Here is a 19,330-nt window from a genome sequence, read left to right on the forward strand (position 1 = left end):
CAGATACAGTGTACTTTATTGATGCTACATGATAAGATAGGACTCCCTAAGCCTCTCCCCTTCCTCAGAGGTTCTGGGATAGAAACTGTGTTGAGGATAGAATTCTCAGTGTGTCAGGGGTCAAGTTGGTGCGAGGACTCCCCGGCAGCTGGCAGCTGAGGGCCCCTCTCTCCCTCTGTCCTCTCATTGGGGCTGGTGGCCCAAGGGCTCTTTTTGGAGGTGATTTGAACCATAAGGTCCACCACCCATTGCTATCGACAAGCTCATTGTCATCCCAGGAAATGAGCTTGACAAAGTGGTCATGGAAGGCAATGCCAGCCCCAGCATCAGAGATGGAAGAGTGGGTTCAAGTTGCAGGAGACAAGCTGGTCCTCAGTGTAGCCCAGATGCCCTTTAGGGAACACTTTGATGCTGCTTTTCCACCTTGATGTCGTCATATCTGAGTTTTCTCCAGATGACAGTTCAAATCCATAACCAGCACATTGTGTGTGGGGACACAGAAGGTTATGCCCATGTGTTTCCCATTCAGCTCAGGGCTGACCTTGCCCACAGCACTGTCAGTACCAGAAGTAAGAACGATGTTCTGGGCAGCCCCTCAGCCATCATGCCACAGCTTCTCAGAGGGGCCATCAGGATCTCCTGGCGGCAGTGATGGCATGGGCTATGGCCATAAGTCACTTAGTCATGCCCAAGTTGTCATGGGTGACCTTGGCCAGGGGAGCCAGGCAGTTGGTGCAAGAGGCATTGCTGACAATATTGAGGGAGTCATACTTTTCATGGCTCATGCCCATCACAAATAGGGGGGCTTTTTGTTTTGAATGCTGTTTGAGCCTCTTTTAGGTGGGTATTCTATTTATGCTGCTGGAAGCATCCTAAATGGTTCAGCTGAATGTATTTTGAATCTCACTCAGCAGGTTTTAATAGACCCAGTCTCAGCGAAAGAGCCTTATCCTACCCAGGTAAAATTATTTTATCACTGGCCTAGTAGTATTGCATGGGTTTTTCTCAACTTGTCACGAAAGAATCACAGAAATTCTCCCCCAGATTGTTGGGGGGGGGGGGGGGCGGGTGGACGGATGCGAGACAGAGTCTTGCTTCCTAGGATGGAATAGTGTTTATTAATAGTCCTCTATGTACTCTGTTACTGACAGCTTCAGAGATCTGAACTGAAGTGCTAGCCAGGCAGGCCAACTTTATGAACAGATGGATGCTATTTCACAATTGTGGGTGTGAGAATGGCGACCTTTAGTTCAGAAGTTGAGGATGGTGATCCTGAGACATCATTAGCATCAATGGCATCTGTGCTGTCACTTTTTGTTTTGTTAATCCTCACCCGAGGATATTTTTCCATTGGTTTTTAGAGAGCAGAAAGGAGGGGGGAGAGACAGAGAAACATCAAAGTGAGAGACACATCGATTGGTTGCCTCCTGCACGTCTGACCAGGGCTGGGATCAAGCCTGCAATAGAGGTACCTGCCCTTGACCAGAATGGAATCCAGGACCCTTCAGTCGAGGGGCCGACACTCTATCCACTGAGCCAAACCGGCTGGAGCTATGTATCCTTTTTAATTCTATTTGTGCTTCTTTTTCCTTGACCATTTTTTGCCCAAGTTGAAATCTATTACTCCTGTTGAGCAATGTAAAATTGGACTGAAAATCCACATGAGAGCTGATTTACAGTATGTGGATAAATATATTGAAGAATGAACACATGGGAGTCCAGTTAGGCCTAGAACACTGGCAGGCAGCTCTGGGGTGGGGCAGTTGGCCAGGAGCAATGTCCCCTTGGCCCTCAGGTGGAGGGGCTGCCAAGAGGAAGGCAGACCTCAGGAGAGCCAACCTGGCTTTTCTGGGACTGTCCACAGACCTGCCTGGGACCAAGTCTCTCTTGAGGGGCCGAGAGCTTGTGCAGACTTGTTTCTGGGCAGCTGGACAGGGGCAAGCAAGGGTAGAGAGCAGGTGTAGGGATGAGCAGTGTTCTTCACAGACCATAAAGGTCCATCTTGAATGTTCTATTTCTAAAGCCAAATAGCAGCATTCTTCCTCTAGCCCCCAAAGTGAAAGTCTCAGAGCAGCAGGGGGAGAGAGCACAGGTCTCCCTTGCTGCTTCTTGTCCCTGGGGCTGGACAAGGGACAGACTGAGCCACAGGGATGAGAAGCTGCAGGGAGAGAGTATGTCTCCCACCCTGATGAGCATGAGCACAATGCTGCCACCTGCAGACACGCCAGGGACATACATGACTTGAAATCTCACGGAGACTGAGTTTCCTGTTTCTCCTTAGAAGACCTGTGCATGGGAAATGAAGGCTCTTATCCTCTTAACAGGCGAGTTAGCACACTACAAAGGGGAGGGAAGTAGAGCAAAGCTTCTTCCCAGGATGGGATTGGGGCGGACAAGAGCAGCTGCAGAAAGAACAGGAGCCCAGATTCTAGATCCAATGGCAATTTTTATTCCCTAGGAACAAAGATATGTGGGAAAGGAACTCCAAAAGGAAACAGGAGCATGAGTAACAAAATACTAGGGTGGTGTGGCTCAGGAGTGAAGATGGACACTCCACAGTGGAGCTGGTCATGCCCTGGTTCCTTAGATTAAATCTACGCCATTCCCAAGTGCCCACTGGACGTGGGGCTGGAGGACGTGGGCAGAACGCTTCCCCTACTCTACACAAAGGAGATGAATGTACCTGTCTGTTCTGAGAGGCCTCCCAGGAACAGCAAAACCTCCCTCTCAAGAATGGAGGTAGACAGATAAGAACAGAGGGGCCTGTGAGTCACCGATAACCTGAAAGCAGTCACAGGGCCCCGTGGCTTCGCTGGGGCACATGGGAAGTAACAGCACTCTGTGGTGGAGGTGGTCGACCTTGCCAGAACAGGCCCATGGCAGTTGCAACCTGCGCTGCGGGCTCCACCCACTTCAAAGGAACTTTATCCTTTCCCCAGAGGATTCCCTTGTATCTTCTTTTCCAGCAACGCCCTGCCCCATCCTCACACCTCCAAGGCCTGGCAGCCTCTAGCACAGACCCCCCAGGATTACAGAGTCCTTTGGTGTGGGCTCGGTCATCTGGTCATCCAGCCCCCTGCAGTACACACCAAGTGTGCACCCCTGTACCACAGGGTAGACTGAGGCTGGTGCCCGAGTCCAGATCACAGTGAGGTCTCCTGGACGACGAAGGTAGGGCTGCTCCCTGGGTGGATTGGGCCTTCCTCAGGCTCTGTCACGGCCTCCTTGTCTCTGATGCCCTTCAGCATCCCATTACTCATCTTCTCGGGGAGCACTGTGGTGTCCCCAAAGAAGTCCTGCAGACACAGAGCAAAGCGAGTGAAATAGGGAGCAGCAGACAAAGGGCTGGGGAAGCGACTCAAGCAGAAAAGGTGAGAGACCCTGCTCTGAGCCCAGCAGGAAGGGAGAGCAGCATGAGGGGAGCGGGGAGGAGAGGCCAGCACCCGGTGCACTCTCCCCGCTCAGACCCCTCTGCCCACCAGGCCAGAGCTCTCCTGAGGCAAATACCAGAAAAAGGGGCGCTGGGTGGGGGAGGAAGCAAAGGGATGGAAGGGACCCCGGAAGGTCCGGCGGTGGTCTGGAGAGGGAAGGAGGGGGGCAATCTGGACAATAAGGGCACTACCTGGCTGTGGCTTTTGCAGTGAAGTCGCTTCTGACAGGACACAGGCAGGAGGGCAAGGAGTCTTGGCAACACGGGGTAAATAGTCCGAGGGTTCAAGGTCCGGCCCCGCATTCCCCCTGAAGGTCAAGGTGCTTGAGTGTTACCAGGTAACCAGTGTACACAACCCAGAAAGCCCTCTGTTCTCAGGGCTCCCAGCTCCAGCCCTGCCCACCTTGGCTGGAGCTCAGCCAAGAAACCTGATGGTTAAAGATACCCGGAGCCCAGAAGGTGGGGTCAATTCTCCCCACAAAGTCCAGATTCCCTGAGTGCCCTCCCTGTCCATCCTCTCCTGGGTGATCCCTCCCACACCCTCTCACCAGTGAGGAGACTGACAAGCAGGCCCACCACAATGACTGTGGTGGAGTTGTGAGCGCTGTACCATAGGTATGACAGGGAGTAGAGCCGCTGCAGTCCGCTGGGCCTGAGGAGACGGAGGGGGAGGACAATTCCATGACAGGGTATTCCTTGGCCACCTGGCTCCACTCACCTGCAGGTCCTAGGTTCCTGGGATCCAACATTTCCCTGGGGTTTCTGGTGGCCCATTCCTTATCAGGGCCCCTGGGAAACCCCTCAAAAATGAGCTATTCTCCCTAAGGCTCCCCAAGGAGAAAGCTAGTGAGGCCCAACTCACCTGGAGAGGGTGGTTGAGGGCATCAGCGTGGTCCTGGCGATGGTGGACAGATTGCTGGGCAGGGAAAAGTGGGACCCATTCAAGGGCGAGGGTGCCATGCCAGAGCCCATTCTGGTCACTATGCTCCCAATGCCGATCCAGAAGGCCATGATGAGTCCAGCCAACAGGCCCACAATGGCACCCTGCCAAAGACGGCACACTCTCGTCACAATGCCAGCCCTACCAACCTCCACACGTTCCCAGCACTCATGGTGACGGCCCTGCCGAGCCATCTCCCAGGTCTGTCCCTGCATGTGACAGGGAGCCGGACGGTCACTCACAGGAGGGTTGGCACAGGGAAAGAACATCCCAAGGCAGAAGAGTCCGAGCAGCGGCCCCCCAACCATGCCGAAGATGCTGATGGCTGCCTGTGGAGAACAGGGTTGGGAAGAGAACACGTAGGCTCAGCGACCCCAGCCTCACCAGCATGGCCTCAGAGCCCTCTGGCCGGATCTGCCCGCCTAGCTCTCTGACCGGGGAGCCGCCCCCATGCTCCTGGTCAGGATTTCAGACGTCAGGAATGGGAAAGTGAAAGTGCTCTGGGCTCTCCTCTGAAGTTGATCCTTAGACGTCTCAGAGCCAACAACGCCCCAGGAATGACCCTGGGACTTCCGGCTACTTGAATCTGTTTACAGCTAAAGGCAGTCCATCAAAGCAGAATTTCTGATGCCTGCCCCTAGGTCATTCCCTTCACAATAGCTACCTCCTCAATTTCCAGTTTCAATCTGCTCCTTTTCTCCCCCAAATGGCTTTCTTCCCCCACAGTCATTTCATTACCTGTAGCACTGGTCCCATCTGGGAGGAGATATAGGCCATTCCCAGACAAAGCAGCCCATAACTACAGGCTGGGAAGAGAAGGGAGGAAACAGGTGGGTTAGCACACTACAAAGGGGAGGGAAGCAGAGCAAAGTCTTTCCCAGAGGAATCACTACCTCTGTGTCCTTGGAAACAGGGCACACACTCCATGCCTCGACTCCAGGTCCCTCCCACCCTGTCCTCACCCCTGACTCAGACCCCGGGAAGTGCCCTGAGCTGGGCACGAGGCTGTGTGCACCACTCGGCAAGCAGCGAATGCTGAGCCCGGCTACAGCTGGTGCTTTAAAGCACACCGTGACAGTGCTTAGGGCGAATCCGAGCAAGACGTGACTGAGAGGAGGAAGCATCATCTCACCAAGGATTCTGGAAAGCATGGTGGCCCGGGCTTCTGAGAACCGAGGGAACCAGGGTCGAACCAGGTCTTCCATCGTAACAGTTGCCAGTGAGTTAAAAGCAGAGGAGATGGTGCTGAAAGGAGGAAGAGAAAGACAGGTGCACCGAGAGAAACAAACGAACAAGGGAGGCTATTGAGGGACAGTGCCCTGGAGGTAGAGGACACGTGCAGCCAAAAAACCTTCCTCCCAGGTGGCAGCCGAGGAAGAGGCCCGGAAGGTAAGGGCACGTGACCTTTTCTGAGTGGGGTTCAGGTTTTATTCTGTAGATCAACTGCTATTATAAAATAAAAGAAGACTCCTTTATCAAAGAAGGGAGCATCTCCAGAGAGGACATGCTCCGTCCTACACAGATGAGCTGCCCCTCATCACCCAGAAGGATGGCATAACGAGGGATCGTCCCCTGTGCCCGTCACTCTGTACTAAGCAGGGTCAGCTGCGCCGAGCCCGAGGGAAAGGGTCAGAGATACCTGAGGGAGCCACTGAAGAGGCAGGCAACGAAGAGCCCAGGCAGGCCGGGCAGGTCCCGCAGGAGATCCATCACAAAGTACAGCACGAACTGCGGGCAGAACACAATGCACAGCTCTCCTGAGGGGAGCCCCTCCCCAGAGCAGGACGCACAGGAAGCCCCCTGTACGTGCCCCAGCCAGCCGGATCATCAGGAAGAGGGCCAGGCACTGAGGGTGACCCCACAGTAAGAAGAGAGAAAATGGACTCTGGAAAGAGGACGCAGTTCGCACCCCAACACACCAGCCGCCTTGTTGAGCCTCTTTTCTCTATGAAGGGAGGCTGTTGTGGGGGGTTACATGAGACCAGGTGGTGGCAGCTCCCAGCAAGGCATATGTGCCCCATGGTGAGCCACCCAGCAGGGTGAGCCACGTGATCCTCACCAAATGGAGAGAATCCCAGAGTGGAAAAGAACGCAAATCCACTTGCTGCCCAGGGTGGGGGTCCTTCCTGCAGCCGCCCAGACACTCCTCCTCAGGGGCCCAGGTGACCCTTCCTGGCACAGAAGGCGGCCAGGAAGGCCTTCTCACCTGGTCGGGCGCTGCCGCAGACTGCTGGGTGCTCATGGGATACTCCTTGTAGTAGGTGAACATGACCAGGCCAATGAGGCAGCTCATGCAGAGGACCAGCTGCTGGCAAGGGAAGACCGCATAGCAGGAGCTGCAAGAGGCCAGGGGAGAGAGAGGGGCTTAACAGATACCCTCAAGCATGTCCCCGAGCCCCAAAAAGCAGACTCACGTCCTGACCCCAAGGGGGGCTGTGAGCTCTGACATCCTGTCCCCACCCAGACCTAGGGCCCACTCTCTCCCTCCAGCCCTTGCTCCCGCCCTCCTGTCCGTGTGCTCACAGTATAGCAGCCTTCTCCGTGCGGGAGCTGAGGTAGCGCTGCACCTGCGCCTGGTTCACCCCATACAAGGAGAGCATCATGAAGACACCCCCGAAGGCCAAGGTCCAGAAAGTGTGCCGCACGAAAGGGTCCGGATCTAGCCTGCAATGAACGCCACCGGTCCCTGTGCCATAGCCCTAGAGAGACCCGGCCTTCCGCACTCTCCTTCGGCGGGGCTCAGCGGGGAGCAGAGACCCCACTGTGAGGGCTAAGGAGCTGCTGAAGGCAAGCACTGGCTGGACCCAAGAGAGGGTAGCAAGTTGGAGGGAGGGCTCCATTTCTCCAACCTGCAGCCTCATCCCAGGTACTAAAAACATCCTGAACCCCCTTAACCACCAGCCACACCGTGACCAGCCCCCACATCTGCCGTGCCGGCTTCCCACCTGTCTCAGTGCCGCACCTCAGGCTTCCACAGCTTGCCCTCCGCTTACAACCCTGAGCTCAGACTCTAGGGTAGGTCCAGCTCCAGGCGCGAGACCCGTAGGCACGAGGGGTGTACTTACTTGATCCCAGAGATATGGTCATGCTGGGAAGCCACAGCCCACACACGCTCCAAGCCGCCCACTTTGGCCGACCCCACAATGATAACCGCCAGCTGCCCTAGGAACATGACCAGTGTCTGGAACACATCTGTCCAGATGACTGCCTTCAGCCCACCCTGTAAGAAAAAGCGCATGCCTGACACAAATGTCTTCAAAACCACCCAAGGACACCCTACCACCAGCAAGGGTACTGTACTGCTGCCAGGGGCACAACTACTGAGACCCCGCTGACATCATTTCACCCCATCCCCTACCTTCATTTGCCATCCCCTCTACTACATCCCACCCACCATAATTCCATCCCATCCCATCTCTTACATCTCATTTTATTCCACCTTCTCACCTATATTCTTTTTTGTGTGTGTTAATCCTCACTCAAGGATATTTTCCCACTGATTTTTAGGGAGAGTGGAAGAGAGAGGGAAAGACAGAGAGAAACATCGATGTGAGAGAAACACATCAATTGGTTGCCTCCTGAATGAGCTATGGGGGCCTGGGCTGGGAGGAGCCTGCAACCAAGGTCCCTGCCCTTGACCGGAATTGAATCTGGGACTCTTTGGTCCGCAGGCTCAACTATGTTCTTACCATCTCCTACCTCCTTATCTCACCCATCCTTTCTTTTCCTTTTCTTCCCATTCCCTCCTTACTTTATCTCTCCTCCCGCCCCTAAGACTTCCTGCACTTACCAGAGCAGTGTAGACAGTACAGACAATGCCTAGGGTCAGCACTGACAGCCAAATATCAAAGCCAGTCACTGTAAAGAGATAAAAGTCACACTTGTGTCTCTGGGAGAGGATTGCCAGGAGGGGAAGCCAGAGAAGCCCAGGTAAGACAGGAAGTATCTGGTCACCTGCCCTCCCAAAGGAGCTTCCCCAGCCTGGGAGCCAGGGGCTAGGACTCCTCACCTGCATTGAGCGCCAGTGATGGTGCGTAGAGCACAACTCCCATGTAAATCACCTGTTGGGTATGAAAAGGAGAACGTGAGGGGAAGAGGAGATGAGGGTGGGCAGAGGAGGAAAGATGGACCTCAGCTCCAATATCCCAACGGCCTCCTCTCCCCTAGGCTCACTACCCTCTCCCTTCTGCCAAAGCTTGGCTTGCTGCCACCCTGCTCTCCGTGCTGGAACTTGAAGGGACGGAAAGTAGCATGCCTCTGGGGCTTCAGTAACACTGAGCCCGAGCAGGAATTTTAAACGTGCCAGTTTGAGAGCAGGGAGGCTCCAACTGCCTCAGCATGCCTGAGTTCAGGTCCCCCTCCCATGCCTCGGGCTCAATTCTAGCCTCATTCTACTTACCATCTGAAAGATGAAGGTAATGGTCCCACAAACCCGCACAGTCTTATTGAATCGGAGCTCCAGGTACTAGGTAGTATAAAAAAATAAGAAGAAGGTATTCGTCCCTATTCCACCCCCAATTTCCCTCAAGAGGTCCAGAAACACAAGGGAATATCCAATTCATATCCACTCTTGGCCCAGCTCAGTACAGCACCCTCCTCCCCCAATCTGGCCTCACCAGAAAGAACCTATGAACACAGGACATGGTGCTGTCACTCTCATGAGGCAGAGGCAATCTGGGGCTCCAGATCCCTCATCTGTGCCCTGTTCCTCCTCTCCTTCCCCGAGAGCCTGAGGGTTCAATGTGCTCCTCCCTTCCTCTCTGCTTACCTCATAGGCGCTGGTGAGATGCAGACGGTAGAAGACAGGGATGAAGATGTGTGCAGGGATCAGCAGCCCCAGGAAATAGGAGCAGCCCAGGAACCAATACTGGGTCCCAAATCGGTAGATCTCGGACGGCACACCCAGGATGGCCACAGCTGACTGGAAGGTGGCCAGCAGGGACAGCGCTACGGGAAGGCAGCCCATTTTGCGGTCCGCCATCTGCAGCTGACCGATGGTATGCCGGCCCCAGCCACGACAGGCATGGTAGAGCCCAATGGCAAGGGAGAGAACCAGCAGCAGGACGAAGACCACATAGTCCACAGGGGAAAAGGAGGTGGATTTTACGGTGCTTGTGTTTGAGGCAGGGGAGAGAGGAGCGAAGGTGGTCACCCCCACTCTCATGTTCTCACTGTCTATGACCTGCAGCTACTTGCTGCTCCTGGGCTGCCACTTGGCTGGGCAGTGGCAAGCCAGCGGCTACCACCTGGCTCTCAAGCAGGTTTCAGTCTTCCTTCTCCACCAAGGGGCACAGTCCAGGGTGACCTGCAAAGGAATCAGCTGCTCGCCAGGCCTATCGTGCCTTCGTGGCCCCCCACTGCAGGCCTGTGAGTCCCATACCCGCCAAACTTGGACCAGCCACTTCGGTGGCAGGCCTTGGAAGTCTGGGAGGTCTCAGTTTGAAAAAAGTAGGGAGGAAGCAGCAGAGTGAGACAGCCAATGCTACAGAACAGTAAGAAGCGAGGACAATTCCAGGACACGTGGAATAGGGAATTGAGACAGAAGGTCCCAGTGCGCTCTCCCTCCAGCGAGCATGCCTGTGCCATTCCCTTCCCCTCTTTTTCCCCCACAGGCACGTATCCCCTGACCTCAAAGGGACCCCATGAGACTTGCAATCAGGGGAGCAAAGGGCAGCAGCAACTCGCCCTGGGCTCACCCCCCGAACCTGATCCAAGACCCTCTTTCCTCTGACTGCCCAGGGAGCCAAAGCAGCCCAGCCTAGGCTCTCCTACTGCTTCTTCCATGCCCTTCCTGGTTTCACTGCCCTAAGTATGTTTTTACTGCGATCAATAAATTCTTGCTTGCTTCTCTACATTTTGTCTCTTTTAAAAAATATATATATTTTATTGATTTTGTAAAGAGAGGAAGGGAGAAGTATAGAGAGTTAGAAACATCGATGAGAGAGAAACATTGATCAGCTGCTTCCTGCACACCCTCTACTGGGGATGTGCCCGCAACCAAGGTACATGCCCTTGACCGGAATCGAACCTGGGACCTTTCAGTCCGCAGGCCGACGCTCTATCCACTGAGCCAAACTGGTCAGGGCAACATTTTGTCTCTTGATTGAAATTTTTCCTTCAAGATAAGAGTCGAGGTCTCCTCCTCTCCCCAGTAACACCAGGAGATAACTACTTGGCCAACACCTTTTTGAGCATCCACAGCTGTGAAATACAAGAACCTTCTTAGGTCTCCACCCCATAACAAAAGAAAAATCAACTCTAGCCCCTGTTTTTTATCAGATTTCTCTGCTTCAGCCCCCACTTGTAGGCACAGACCCAGTCACTACAATATACTAAGCCAGCAGAGCCCAACCTGGCGCCACAGCCCAGTGGGAAAGAAGAAATGGAGACTAATAACAGCATGGTTTTCTCCGTTCCCCTGACCTCAACTCCCTCTTCCCACGATTCCCAGTTTCATCATGCTGACAGCACCCCTTCTCAGCACTGATTCCCATCCCAATGAGATCATCTCCATGGCAGCCCCAAACTCCATTCCAGGCATCGCCAGGTCAACCACTCCATTCTCCCCAACACTGCTAGCCCTGCCACTTATCTCTCAGCTCCTCTACCTGTAACACCACAATCAATAGCAGATCATGGAAGAGAAGTGGGATTCAAAAGTGAGAGGGGTTCCCTGCACAAAATGCCGGGTGAAGCCACACAAAGCATCCCTATTGCACAGCAGGAGTGGCCACAGCCCCGGCGGAGACCAGCTCTGGAACAGAATCTGACAGTGATGAATCAGTGGCAGAGCCCGAGGAACAGACTCCACACAGGCCACCCAAGCCCAGCTGGCAGCAGCAGCTGAAATCAATGAAAAGGCACGGAAGGCTCTGTCCAACCTGGGTCTTCAACAGGTTACGGGGGTTCCTGGGGTCACTATCTGGAAATCTAAGAATATCCTCTTTGTCATCATAAAACCAGACGTCTATAAGAGCCCAGCTTCAGATATCTACATAGTTTCTGGGGAAGCCAAGATCAGGATTATCTCAACAAGCACCACTAGCAGCTGCTGAGAAATTCAAGTTTAAGGTGAAGCTGTCTCAAACATTAAATAAAACACAGACTCCAACTGTACAAAATTGAAGAGGAAGAGGTTGATGAAACAGGTGTGACAGTTAAGGACATAAAATTAAAACAAGACTGCCCGACCTGGTGTGGCTCAGTGGTTGAGAGTTGACCTATGAACCAGGAGGTCTGGGTTTGATTCTTGGTCAAGGCACATGCCCGGGTTGCAGGCTCCATCCCCAGTGTGGGGCATGCAGGAGGCAGCCAATCAATGATTCTCTCTCATCATTGATGTTTCTCGCTCTTTCTTCTTCTCCCTTCCTCTCTGAAATCAATCTATAATAATAAAAGCGTAATGTGCTAATTAGATCGGGCGTCATTCCGGATGAAGCCGGGGCCAGAGGGAAGCCCGGGTCCTGGGTGCCTGCTGGCAGCCTGAGCGAAGCCAGGGTCCTGGGTGCCAGAGGGAAGCCGGTGCCGGCAGCTGGGGGAAGGAAAGCCTACTCTTGCATGAATTTCGTGCATCAGGCCTCTGGTAAAAATATATTAAAAATAAATAAACACTCTTTAAAAAATAAAAATGAGGACTTTTTTTTTTTTTTTTGAGTTTCAAAAGAGTAACAACTGCAGCTTGGTTTGAAATTTGTCCTGTTTCTATCATTAATAAAGTTATGCCTTCTTAATAAACAGTGAGAGGGCAATGTGCTGGGTCCAGCAGTTCAGAGTTAGGATCATAGAACACTTGGGGGAGAAGCAAACCAGCCAAGGAGCTGGGGCCAGGGGAACAGCCAGGGAGAGTGGTCTTACCCTGCTGGGGCAGACAACTTACCTAGAGACGCAATCCCGGTCTGAGGCAGAGCTGCCTGGAGAAGCTGTGTCTGAAGCTAGGCAGACTGAAGGTCTGGCTCTATATAAGCAGCTATTGCTGAGATCAGGAATTGAAAGGCGAAGGGAAACTCAGCAGCTGTTTGTTCTGGCCCCTTCAGGGAACCAATCACTGTGATCCAAATGGCCCTATTTCCTGATGACCCTCAAACTCTAGCTCCAGAACGGGAAGCAGGGAGCTCACAGGCAACAACATTCCTAGATGGATTAGGCTTTCACTCTAAGTCACACTTGGCACTGTGTCCTAGAGGGAACTGGTAAGGAGGGGCTGAAAGAGGGGAAAGTTACCTTTCTGACTCCCAAACAAGAGATACTAATCCTCAAAGAATATGCCATTGTGCTTAGAACAAGGACAGGATCATAGTATTTAAAAACTTAAAGGGATCTTAAGAGATCACTAAGCAACACCCTCATTTACAAAGACACCAGGCTGAGATAACGCTGATCTTTTCAAACTACAGGGCTGATTGTCGCCAGAGGCTAGATTAGAACCCAGGTCTAGTGACTGCCCCACCCATCCACTCTCCGTGTATACCACGTGGTCTTTAGAGACTTTCCTACCTTTTCAACCTTTTTCATCTCACGGCACACACAACCTAATTACTAAAATTTCACCAGTGGCCCAATCCTTACTAACTAGGACAGAAAGAGAATGTTCATTGTAGTCAGTCATTTGTGGAACAAAGTTTAGATTTCAACTAGTCTAGACACATATCATGCCTGATGGGCATGGATCAGTGATTGAGCACTGACTTATGAACCTGGAAGTCACAGTTCAATTCCCGGTCAGGGCACACGCCCAGGCTGCAGGCTCCATCCCCAGTGGGGCACATGCAGGAGGCAGTCAGTCAGTGATTCTCTCTCATCATTGATGTTTCTATCTCTCTCTGAAATCAATAAAAATATATTTTTTAAAAATAGACACAGATCATTATACGCGAAGCCTTCTGTTCTTGCCCAGTCGGAGATCCTGGCTGTCTTCGGGCTCTCCCACACTGTGTTCTTGGGCAGATGTTGCCTGCTGGACTGACAGATATGGCCTCGCACCAATGAAACCTGAACTCTGAAACTCCTGGGGCCAATGAGAGAGGAAATCAAAGCTGGCAACTCTTGTATCACATGGTACAAATGTCAGTACTCGGAACAATGTTCCCAGTAGGCCACTGTGGTTTAACCTAAAGATGCCCTGGGTCTTTGTAGATTGCAACATTGAGTTTTCTCACTCCTCTAGCAAATCTTTTACTGCTGTGATAGAGGTGACTGGAACTACTGGAAAGTAAGAGATGGTGCTGTGTGCAAATAGAAGGTGTAGTGGTAAAGGGTCAGTGATATGGATAGGCAGGTATTTGGAGAAAGGAAGATTCTAGTATAAACTAGAACACAGGCATACAGAAATGGAGACAGCTGGAGAAAACTGACAGGGCTTTCTGATAAGCATGGGGAACCCTCCTAGATGGCCATCTAGACAAGACAGAAAAAAAACTGGACCCAGGAAAAAAGCCTTCATGAGACATGATTCTAAGAACAGGGTAGTGGCTAACAATTCTACACTGATCCAAACCCTATGGCCTTGTATCTCTCTGAAAGACTGTGAGTCAAAAGAACTGAGATGTTTCATTAAAATTGTAATACACAGGGCACAGATAGCTGGCTGTGGGCCCCTTTTAAAATGCCTAAGACAAGGAAGATAATCTTTTCCACCACCCTACCCCTACCCTCACTTCAGTCACAAACTACACTGGATTGCTTGGACTCCTGCAAAGGATACGGGGCCACAGCGGGACCAAGCGTCCCAAAAAGATTCCTTCAAAATCTTGTGCCTAGAATTCCTCAAGGTCTGAAAGGCTTTAGGGGCCCTCACTAAAATGTTAATTTTTAATTTACAACTTAATGCTAATTTTCTTTTCTAAGGCCTTAATTCTCGGCCTCAGCATTGCCACCCCGCACTTTTTTTTTTTAATACTTTATTGATTTTATTACAGAGAGGAAGGGAGAAGGATAGAGAGCTAGAAAGATCGGAGCAGCTGCCTCTTGCACACCCCCTACTGGGGATGTGCCCGCAACCAAGGTACATGCCCTTGACCGGAATCGAACCTGGGACCTTTCAGTCCGCAGGCCGACGCTCTATCCACTGAGCCAAACCGGTTAGGGCCCCGCCCCGCACCTTTGGCCAGAGCCCCGGGCACCCTAGGACCGCGCTCCCCTTTCCTTACCTCGTGGCTCAGACGGCGCTAGGAGGTCCCGCCGTTCTACCTGAGGTCGGCATCGCTCCCCTTTTCTGGGAAGGGAAAGGAGACGCGGCTGTAGGGGCGCATCTCTCCCGCCCCGACCTCCGCGCCAGGGCTCCTGCCCCCGCGTGCTCTCGGGACGGAGGTGAAGGGGACAGGGTGCCCGAAGCGTCTCCTCCCGCCAGGGCTCGCCCTTCGCCCTCCATTCCTCCACGCTCCGATCCTCTTTATTTCCCGCTTCCCACCTCCCCTCCACGGGCGGGGTGGCAAGGACCACCAACCACCTCGTCGCCCGCACCTACGATTTTCCTGGGACCCGCGCCGGGCGCCGGGCACTGGGCACCGGGCACCCCGCCCCCTCGCCTCTCGGTCCCGCCCTCCTCGCTCCCACGCGGTGCTCCACAGCCTTCCGGCTGCCCCCGACCTGCCCACCTGCCGGGTCTCCACGCCTGGGTCTGGCCGCCCGCCAAGGGCTGGCTCGCGGCACGCGCGCCGGGTGTGAGCCGGGCCCCGCCCCTGCCCGCCCCGCCATGTCGCCTGGGGGTTGGCGGTGTAGCCCAGAGACCCGGCGGAGACGCGCCCTCGGCGTCCCGGCGCAAGGCTCTCGGGGGTGGAAGCGGGAGCAGGAGAGGGGCAGGCCAGTTTCCCCTAACGAGGCCTGGGGCGCACGGAGAAGAAAGTGGACCTCGGCGGGCAGCGGCACCCCTAGTCCAGCCGGGCCAACCGGCCTGCACCCCCCCTAGTCTCCGCCCCCCGGGGGGCGGGGCCACAGCGCCAGTCTCGCGAGAGCTGAGAAGGACACAGAGGGCCGGAAAAATGTCCCCTCGCGGTCCGGGCGGCCCTCCGATCCCGCTGCCCTGGGCCGCGGCCCTGCTCCTCGCTCTGCGCGTGGGAAGGGCTCTGGCGCTACCCGAGGTACAGCAGCGGGTCCGAGGGCCGCCCGAGGCGGAGGCGCTGGGCCGGCGCGTGTCGCGCTCGCCGACCTCGGCCCTCCCCGGCCGGCCCGCAGCTCCGATTTTGCCCTTGAGGCCTTCCCAGCCCCAGCCCAGCGGGCTCCCGCTCCAGATGACTCACTCTGCGCAGGTTCCCCAGCCCTGCCGAGGTCCCAAGACCTTTCCACTTTGACCTCCTCGCGCCTGGATCTTTGAATAACTTAAGTTCTTTCTGCAGATGAGCCCTTTGGCTCTACCGCAGGCTCTCCACGCACGAATGCCGCAGTGTGTAGTGCGGTGGCCGGACTGTGCTTTCTGTACTGCTTGATGAGTGTGTACCTGCAGTCCTTTTACACCCCGCCAAGCCCCGCTGTCTGGTTGCAAAGTTCACTGGAGAGGACATAATAATTTGTCCCGATAGTGATCTTCAAGAACGAGAGCGTTCCCTGGGTGTGGTCTGGTGCTGAGAGGCTCTGGTGCGCTGATTTGGCGCCTGGGAAGACAGGTGTCTAGTGAAACCTGATACAGAGGTAGAACACGTCCCTCTGTTCGAGGAATTCTGGAGAGGTGTACTGGCATGTAACTTTGGATCCCTGTTTGTTCTTTCTTGTCTTTTTTTTTTTTTCCCCCCTGGGTCCTAATAGTTTTCTCTCTTCCGCAGGTATGCATCCAGTGCCCAGGGAGTGTGCGGAATTGGTCAAAAGTGGCCCTTTATTGTAAGCAGACGCCAGAGCTAATGTTGCACGCCCGCTGCTGCCTGAATCAGAATGGCACCATCCTGGGGTGAGGGAGAGGACTTCGCTGGATAGTGGAAAAGAGTTCCAAACCCAGATTCGTCAAGGCTTGCCTGATTGGCTTTTGGGATAAATATTGGTGCCTATTTTGGAGGCATCTCGACCATAATTCTCAGACTTCTAAACCTGTTATAGCATTCTTGGCTAGGTAAACAACCCTGTGGTTCATCCTGGTTGAAACTACATACAAGCCTTTTTTTGTTTTTTTATGTTTTCATTTATTTTAGGGAGAGGGGTAGAAACATCAATGAGAGAGAACCAGCTATCACCTTCCTCTTGCATGCTCCCTACTGGGGATCGCATTCCAACAGTGACCTGCTTCTTTAATTCCAGCATCTTTTGTGAATTTTCCTTACTACTAAATACCACAGTAGTATTTTTTTTTACTCCCACTAATCCTAATGTCTGTACTAATCAATTTTATTTATGAACTACCCTGTGATTTATTTCATACTAGAGGCCCGGTGCACTATTTGTGCACCGGTGGGGTTCCTCAGGGTTCCTTGGCCTGGCCTGCACCCTCTTGCAATCTGGGACCCCTCAGGGGATGTCAGACTGCCGGTTTCCACCCGACCCCCACAGGCCAGGCGAAGGGACCCCACCAGTGCGCCATCTGCTGGGGGAGGGCTCCAGGGCGTGTCCTGCTGGTCTAGCCTAGTCCGGATTAGCCAGACCCCAGTAGCAAGTTAACCTACCGGTCAGAGCATCTGCCCCCTGATGGTCAGTGCACATCATAAAGACTGGTGGAATAGTCCAACCATGGTTGGACACTTAGCATGTTAGGCTTTTAATGTTTATATTGATCCTATTTTTGGTCTTGTTCTCCTACTACATTGTAAGCCATTTGAAAGCTTAAAAAAAAAGTTAAGTTACTGAGGGTTTTATTTTTATATTCCAAATTTCTGCAGTTAGTAGGTGCTCCATAAATATTTGTAGACTAGAGGAACAGACAGCAATAGATACTGAAGAAAATAATGTGGCATGCTCCTTAATATCCAGTGTTTTACATCCAATCTGTGGTAGAAAATGCACTTGGAAAAAACTTTCGATTATGTGATTTGCATTTTTTTTCCATTTGAAGGTCCTTTGTGGATCTGAGGTCATATCATAATATGAGATTCACTAATCTAGACAAGAAACAGATTTCTTCCAATATATGCATAGATACAAAGAATTTTCTGCCATGATGGAAATATTCCATTTCTATACCATTCAATACGGTAGCTGTTACCCACATGTTAATGGTTAACTGAACACTGAAATTTGGCTAGTGCAAATGAGGGACTGAATTTATATCAGTAGCTACATGTAGCTAGTTAGTGGTGACTAGATTGGGCAGTGCAGCATTAAAACATCTACTACAGCACCTAGTTTGTAGCCCTGAACACATCTGTGTTCAACTAATATTTAGCAGGAAAAGGGATGTATTGGCCTCTAATGGATAGAGACACGTAGTTACACTGATTACCTTATTTCCTCAGGCTGGATCTCCAGAACTGTTCTCTGAAGGACCTTGGTCCAAACTTTCCTCAAGCACATACTGCTGTCATCATGTAAGTGCTTAGTTATCCTACTTTCCAAAAAGTGACTATGATGAAGGGTTGATGGGAAAGTTTTTGAGGATGTACTCCTCAAAAAATGTTTGAATGCTGATACCTAAACTTGGACAGCTCAGAATGAGAACTGGAATACCAGTCCAGGAAGCTGTGTTAACAGAGTGTTTTTCTAAAGCACAGTGCTAACGGTGGGTGCTTTTCAGAGACCTGCACGCAAACCCCCTCAAGGATGACTTGGCCAACACCTTCCAGGGCTTTATCCAGCTCCAGACTCTGTGAGTAAGGGTATGGGGTTGTGGAGAGAATCAAAGAGGGGCAGTGCTGTGAGCTCAGCAACGTGGGTTGCATATTAAGACTGCTTGTGTTGTGTTCAGGATACTACCACCAGATGTCAACTGTCCTGGAGGTATTAATGCCTGGAATACTGTCACATTTTACCCAAACAACCAAACCTGTGAAGGACAAAGGAACCTCTGCAATAGCACTGGGGACACAGGTATGCTGTCTCGTCTCCACCCTTTTGGGCACCTGCCTTTCCTCCTTTGGATTCTCCCCCTTAGATCAGAAAGATAGGAAAATTGCTTATGTGCCTTCTTGTTCAGGCTTCTGAGGCCGTAACCCCTTGGAAAGAAAGGATCTTAAAATATATTTATATTATTATGTTCTGATTATCTATAATCTTTCTTCTCCTTTGACATGGAAATAATTGAATCTAAATTGAAGTAGATATTTGAGAAATATAATGAGATCCAGTGATGTTCTCTGTTTCTCTCTGACTCCCAGAAATATGTCCTGAGAATGGATCTTGTGTGCCTGATGGTCCAGGTCTTTTGCAATGTGTTTGTGTTGATGGTTTCCATGGCTACAAGTGTATGCGCCAGGTGAGGAATTAATTCTTCTAATTAGGGATAAGAGAAATGCATAGAGCAAACCCTCTCAGAAAGAAGAGCCATAAGACCAGGAGTTGATGCAAATCACTTAGTGAAGGAAACTCTGACAGAATTGCCCTGGATGAGGGATAGGTATACTAGGGAAAAACTGGGTGTTAATCCTAAGGATGTAGCCCTTGGAGTAACACAATATGAGGTGTATGAGGTTGTTTTGTTTTTTTAAAAAAAAAATCTTTTATTCACAGGGCTCGTTCTCGCTGCTTATGTTCTTTGGGATTTTGGGATCCACCACCTTATTCATCTCCATCATTCTTTGGGGAACCCAACGCCGGAAAGCCAAGGCTTCATGAACTACCTCTTCCTACTGACCTAAAGATCATCCCACTCTATCTTAGCCCAGCCAGGGAGACTTTCTTCCTCGACAGGCTGGTCCGAGGAGCCTCCTCCAGGAGAAGGCCACGGTTGGAAGGAAGATGGAACATTGCACAATGCTGGAGTGTCACCCTCCAATCGAGGAGTGGACTAGTCCCAGTTCCCGTTTGTGCTGTTAACGATAATAAACTTTTTTTTTTTTTTTTTTTAGAGGAAGGTACCCCGGCTTTGTGTGTTTCTTGGTTGGGGTGGAAGT

The 19,330-nt window shown here is 52.2% G+C and overlaps 2 protein-coding genes and 1 pseudogene across 5 annotated transcripts; 2 read left to right on the forward strand and 1 right to left on the reverse strand.

Moving 5' to 3' along the window:
* Nucleotides 1-2,439: 2,439 nt before the first annotated feature.
* SLC5A6 (solute carrier family 5 member 6) lies at nt 2,440-15,278 on the reverse strand. Of its 3 annotated transcripts, none has more exons than XM_079792395.1 (17): nt 14,963-15,278; nt 14,516-14,580; nt 9,139-9,675; nt 8,770-8,835; nt 8,380-8,431; nt 8,161-8,228; nt 7,436-7,590; nt 6,894-7,034; nt 6,577-6,706; nt 6,010-6,098; nt 5,503-5,615; nt 5,109-5,176; nt 4,613-4,699; nt 4,293-4,474; nt 3,979-4,082; nt 3,623-3,738; nt 2,440-3,296 (listed from the first exon to the last, which is right to left on the reverse strand). In XM_079792395.1, exons 3-17 carry the CDS (start codon nt 9,532-9,534, stop codon nt 3,144-3,146), a joined length of 1,920 nt encoding a protein of 639 aa, XP_079648521.1. In that variant the 5' UTR covers nt 9,535-9,675; nt 14,516-14,580; nt 14,963-15,278; the 3' UTR covers nt 2,440-3,143. The 3 variants fall into 3 exon arrangements, with proteins under 3 accessions (XP_079648521.1, XP_079648522.1, XP_079648523.1); XM_079792396.1 differs by lacking the exon at nt 14,963-15,278 and adding an exon at nt 14,829-14,895; XM_079792397.1 differs by lacking the exon at nt 14,963-15,278 and adding an exon at nt 14,833-14,854.
* Nucleotides 10,927-14,447, forward strand: LOC307111600 (nascent polypeptide-associated complex subunit alpha-like; annotated as a pseudogene). The gene has a single exon. The product of its transcript is annotated as a nascent polypeptide-associated complex subunit alpha-like (transcript).
* A 12-nt stretch (nt 15,279-15,290) lies between the features above and the next one.
* Nucleotides 15,291-19,294, forward strand: ATRAID (all-trans retinoic acid induced differentiation factor). Its single transcript, XM_079792398.1, has 7 exons — nt 15,291-15,445; nt 16,124-16,245; nt 17,738-17,809; nt 18,016-18,087; nt 18,187-18,308; nt 18,596-18,693; nt 18,948-19,294. The coding sequence occupies exons 1-7, from the start codon at nt 15,347-15,349 to the stop codon at nt 19,050-19,052; spliced, it is 690 nt and encodes a 229-aa protein (XP_079648524.1). The 5' UTR covers nt 15,291-15,346; the 3' UTR covers nt 19,053-19,294.
* Nucleotides 19,295-19,330: the final 36 nt, after the last annotated feature.

The sequence above is a fragment of the Cnephaeus nilssonii genome, assembly GCF_951640355.1.
Source record: "Cnephaeus nilssonii genome assembly, chromosome: 15".
Classification (NCBI taxonomy): domain Eukaryota; kingdom Metazoa; phylum Chordata; class Mammalia; order Chiroptera; family Vespertilionidae; genus Cnephaeus; species Cnephaeus nilssonii.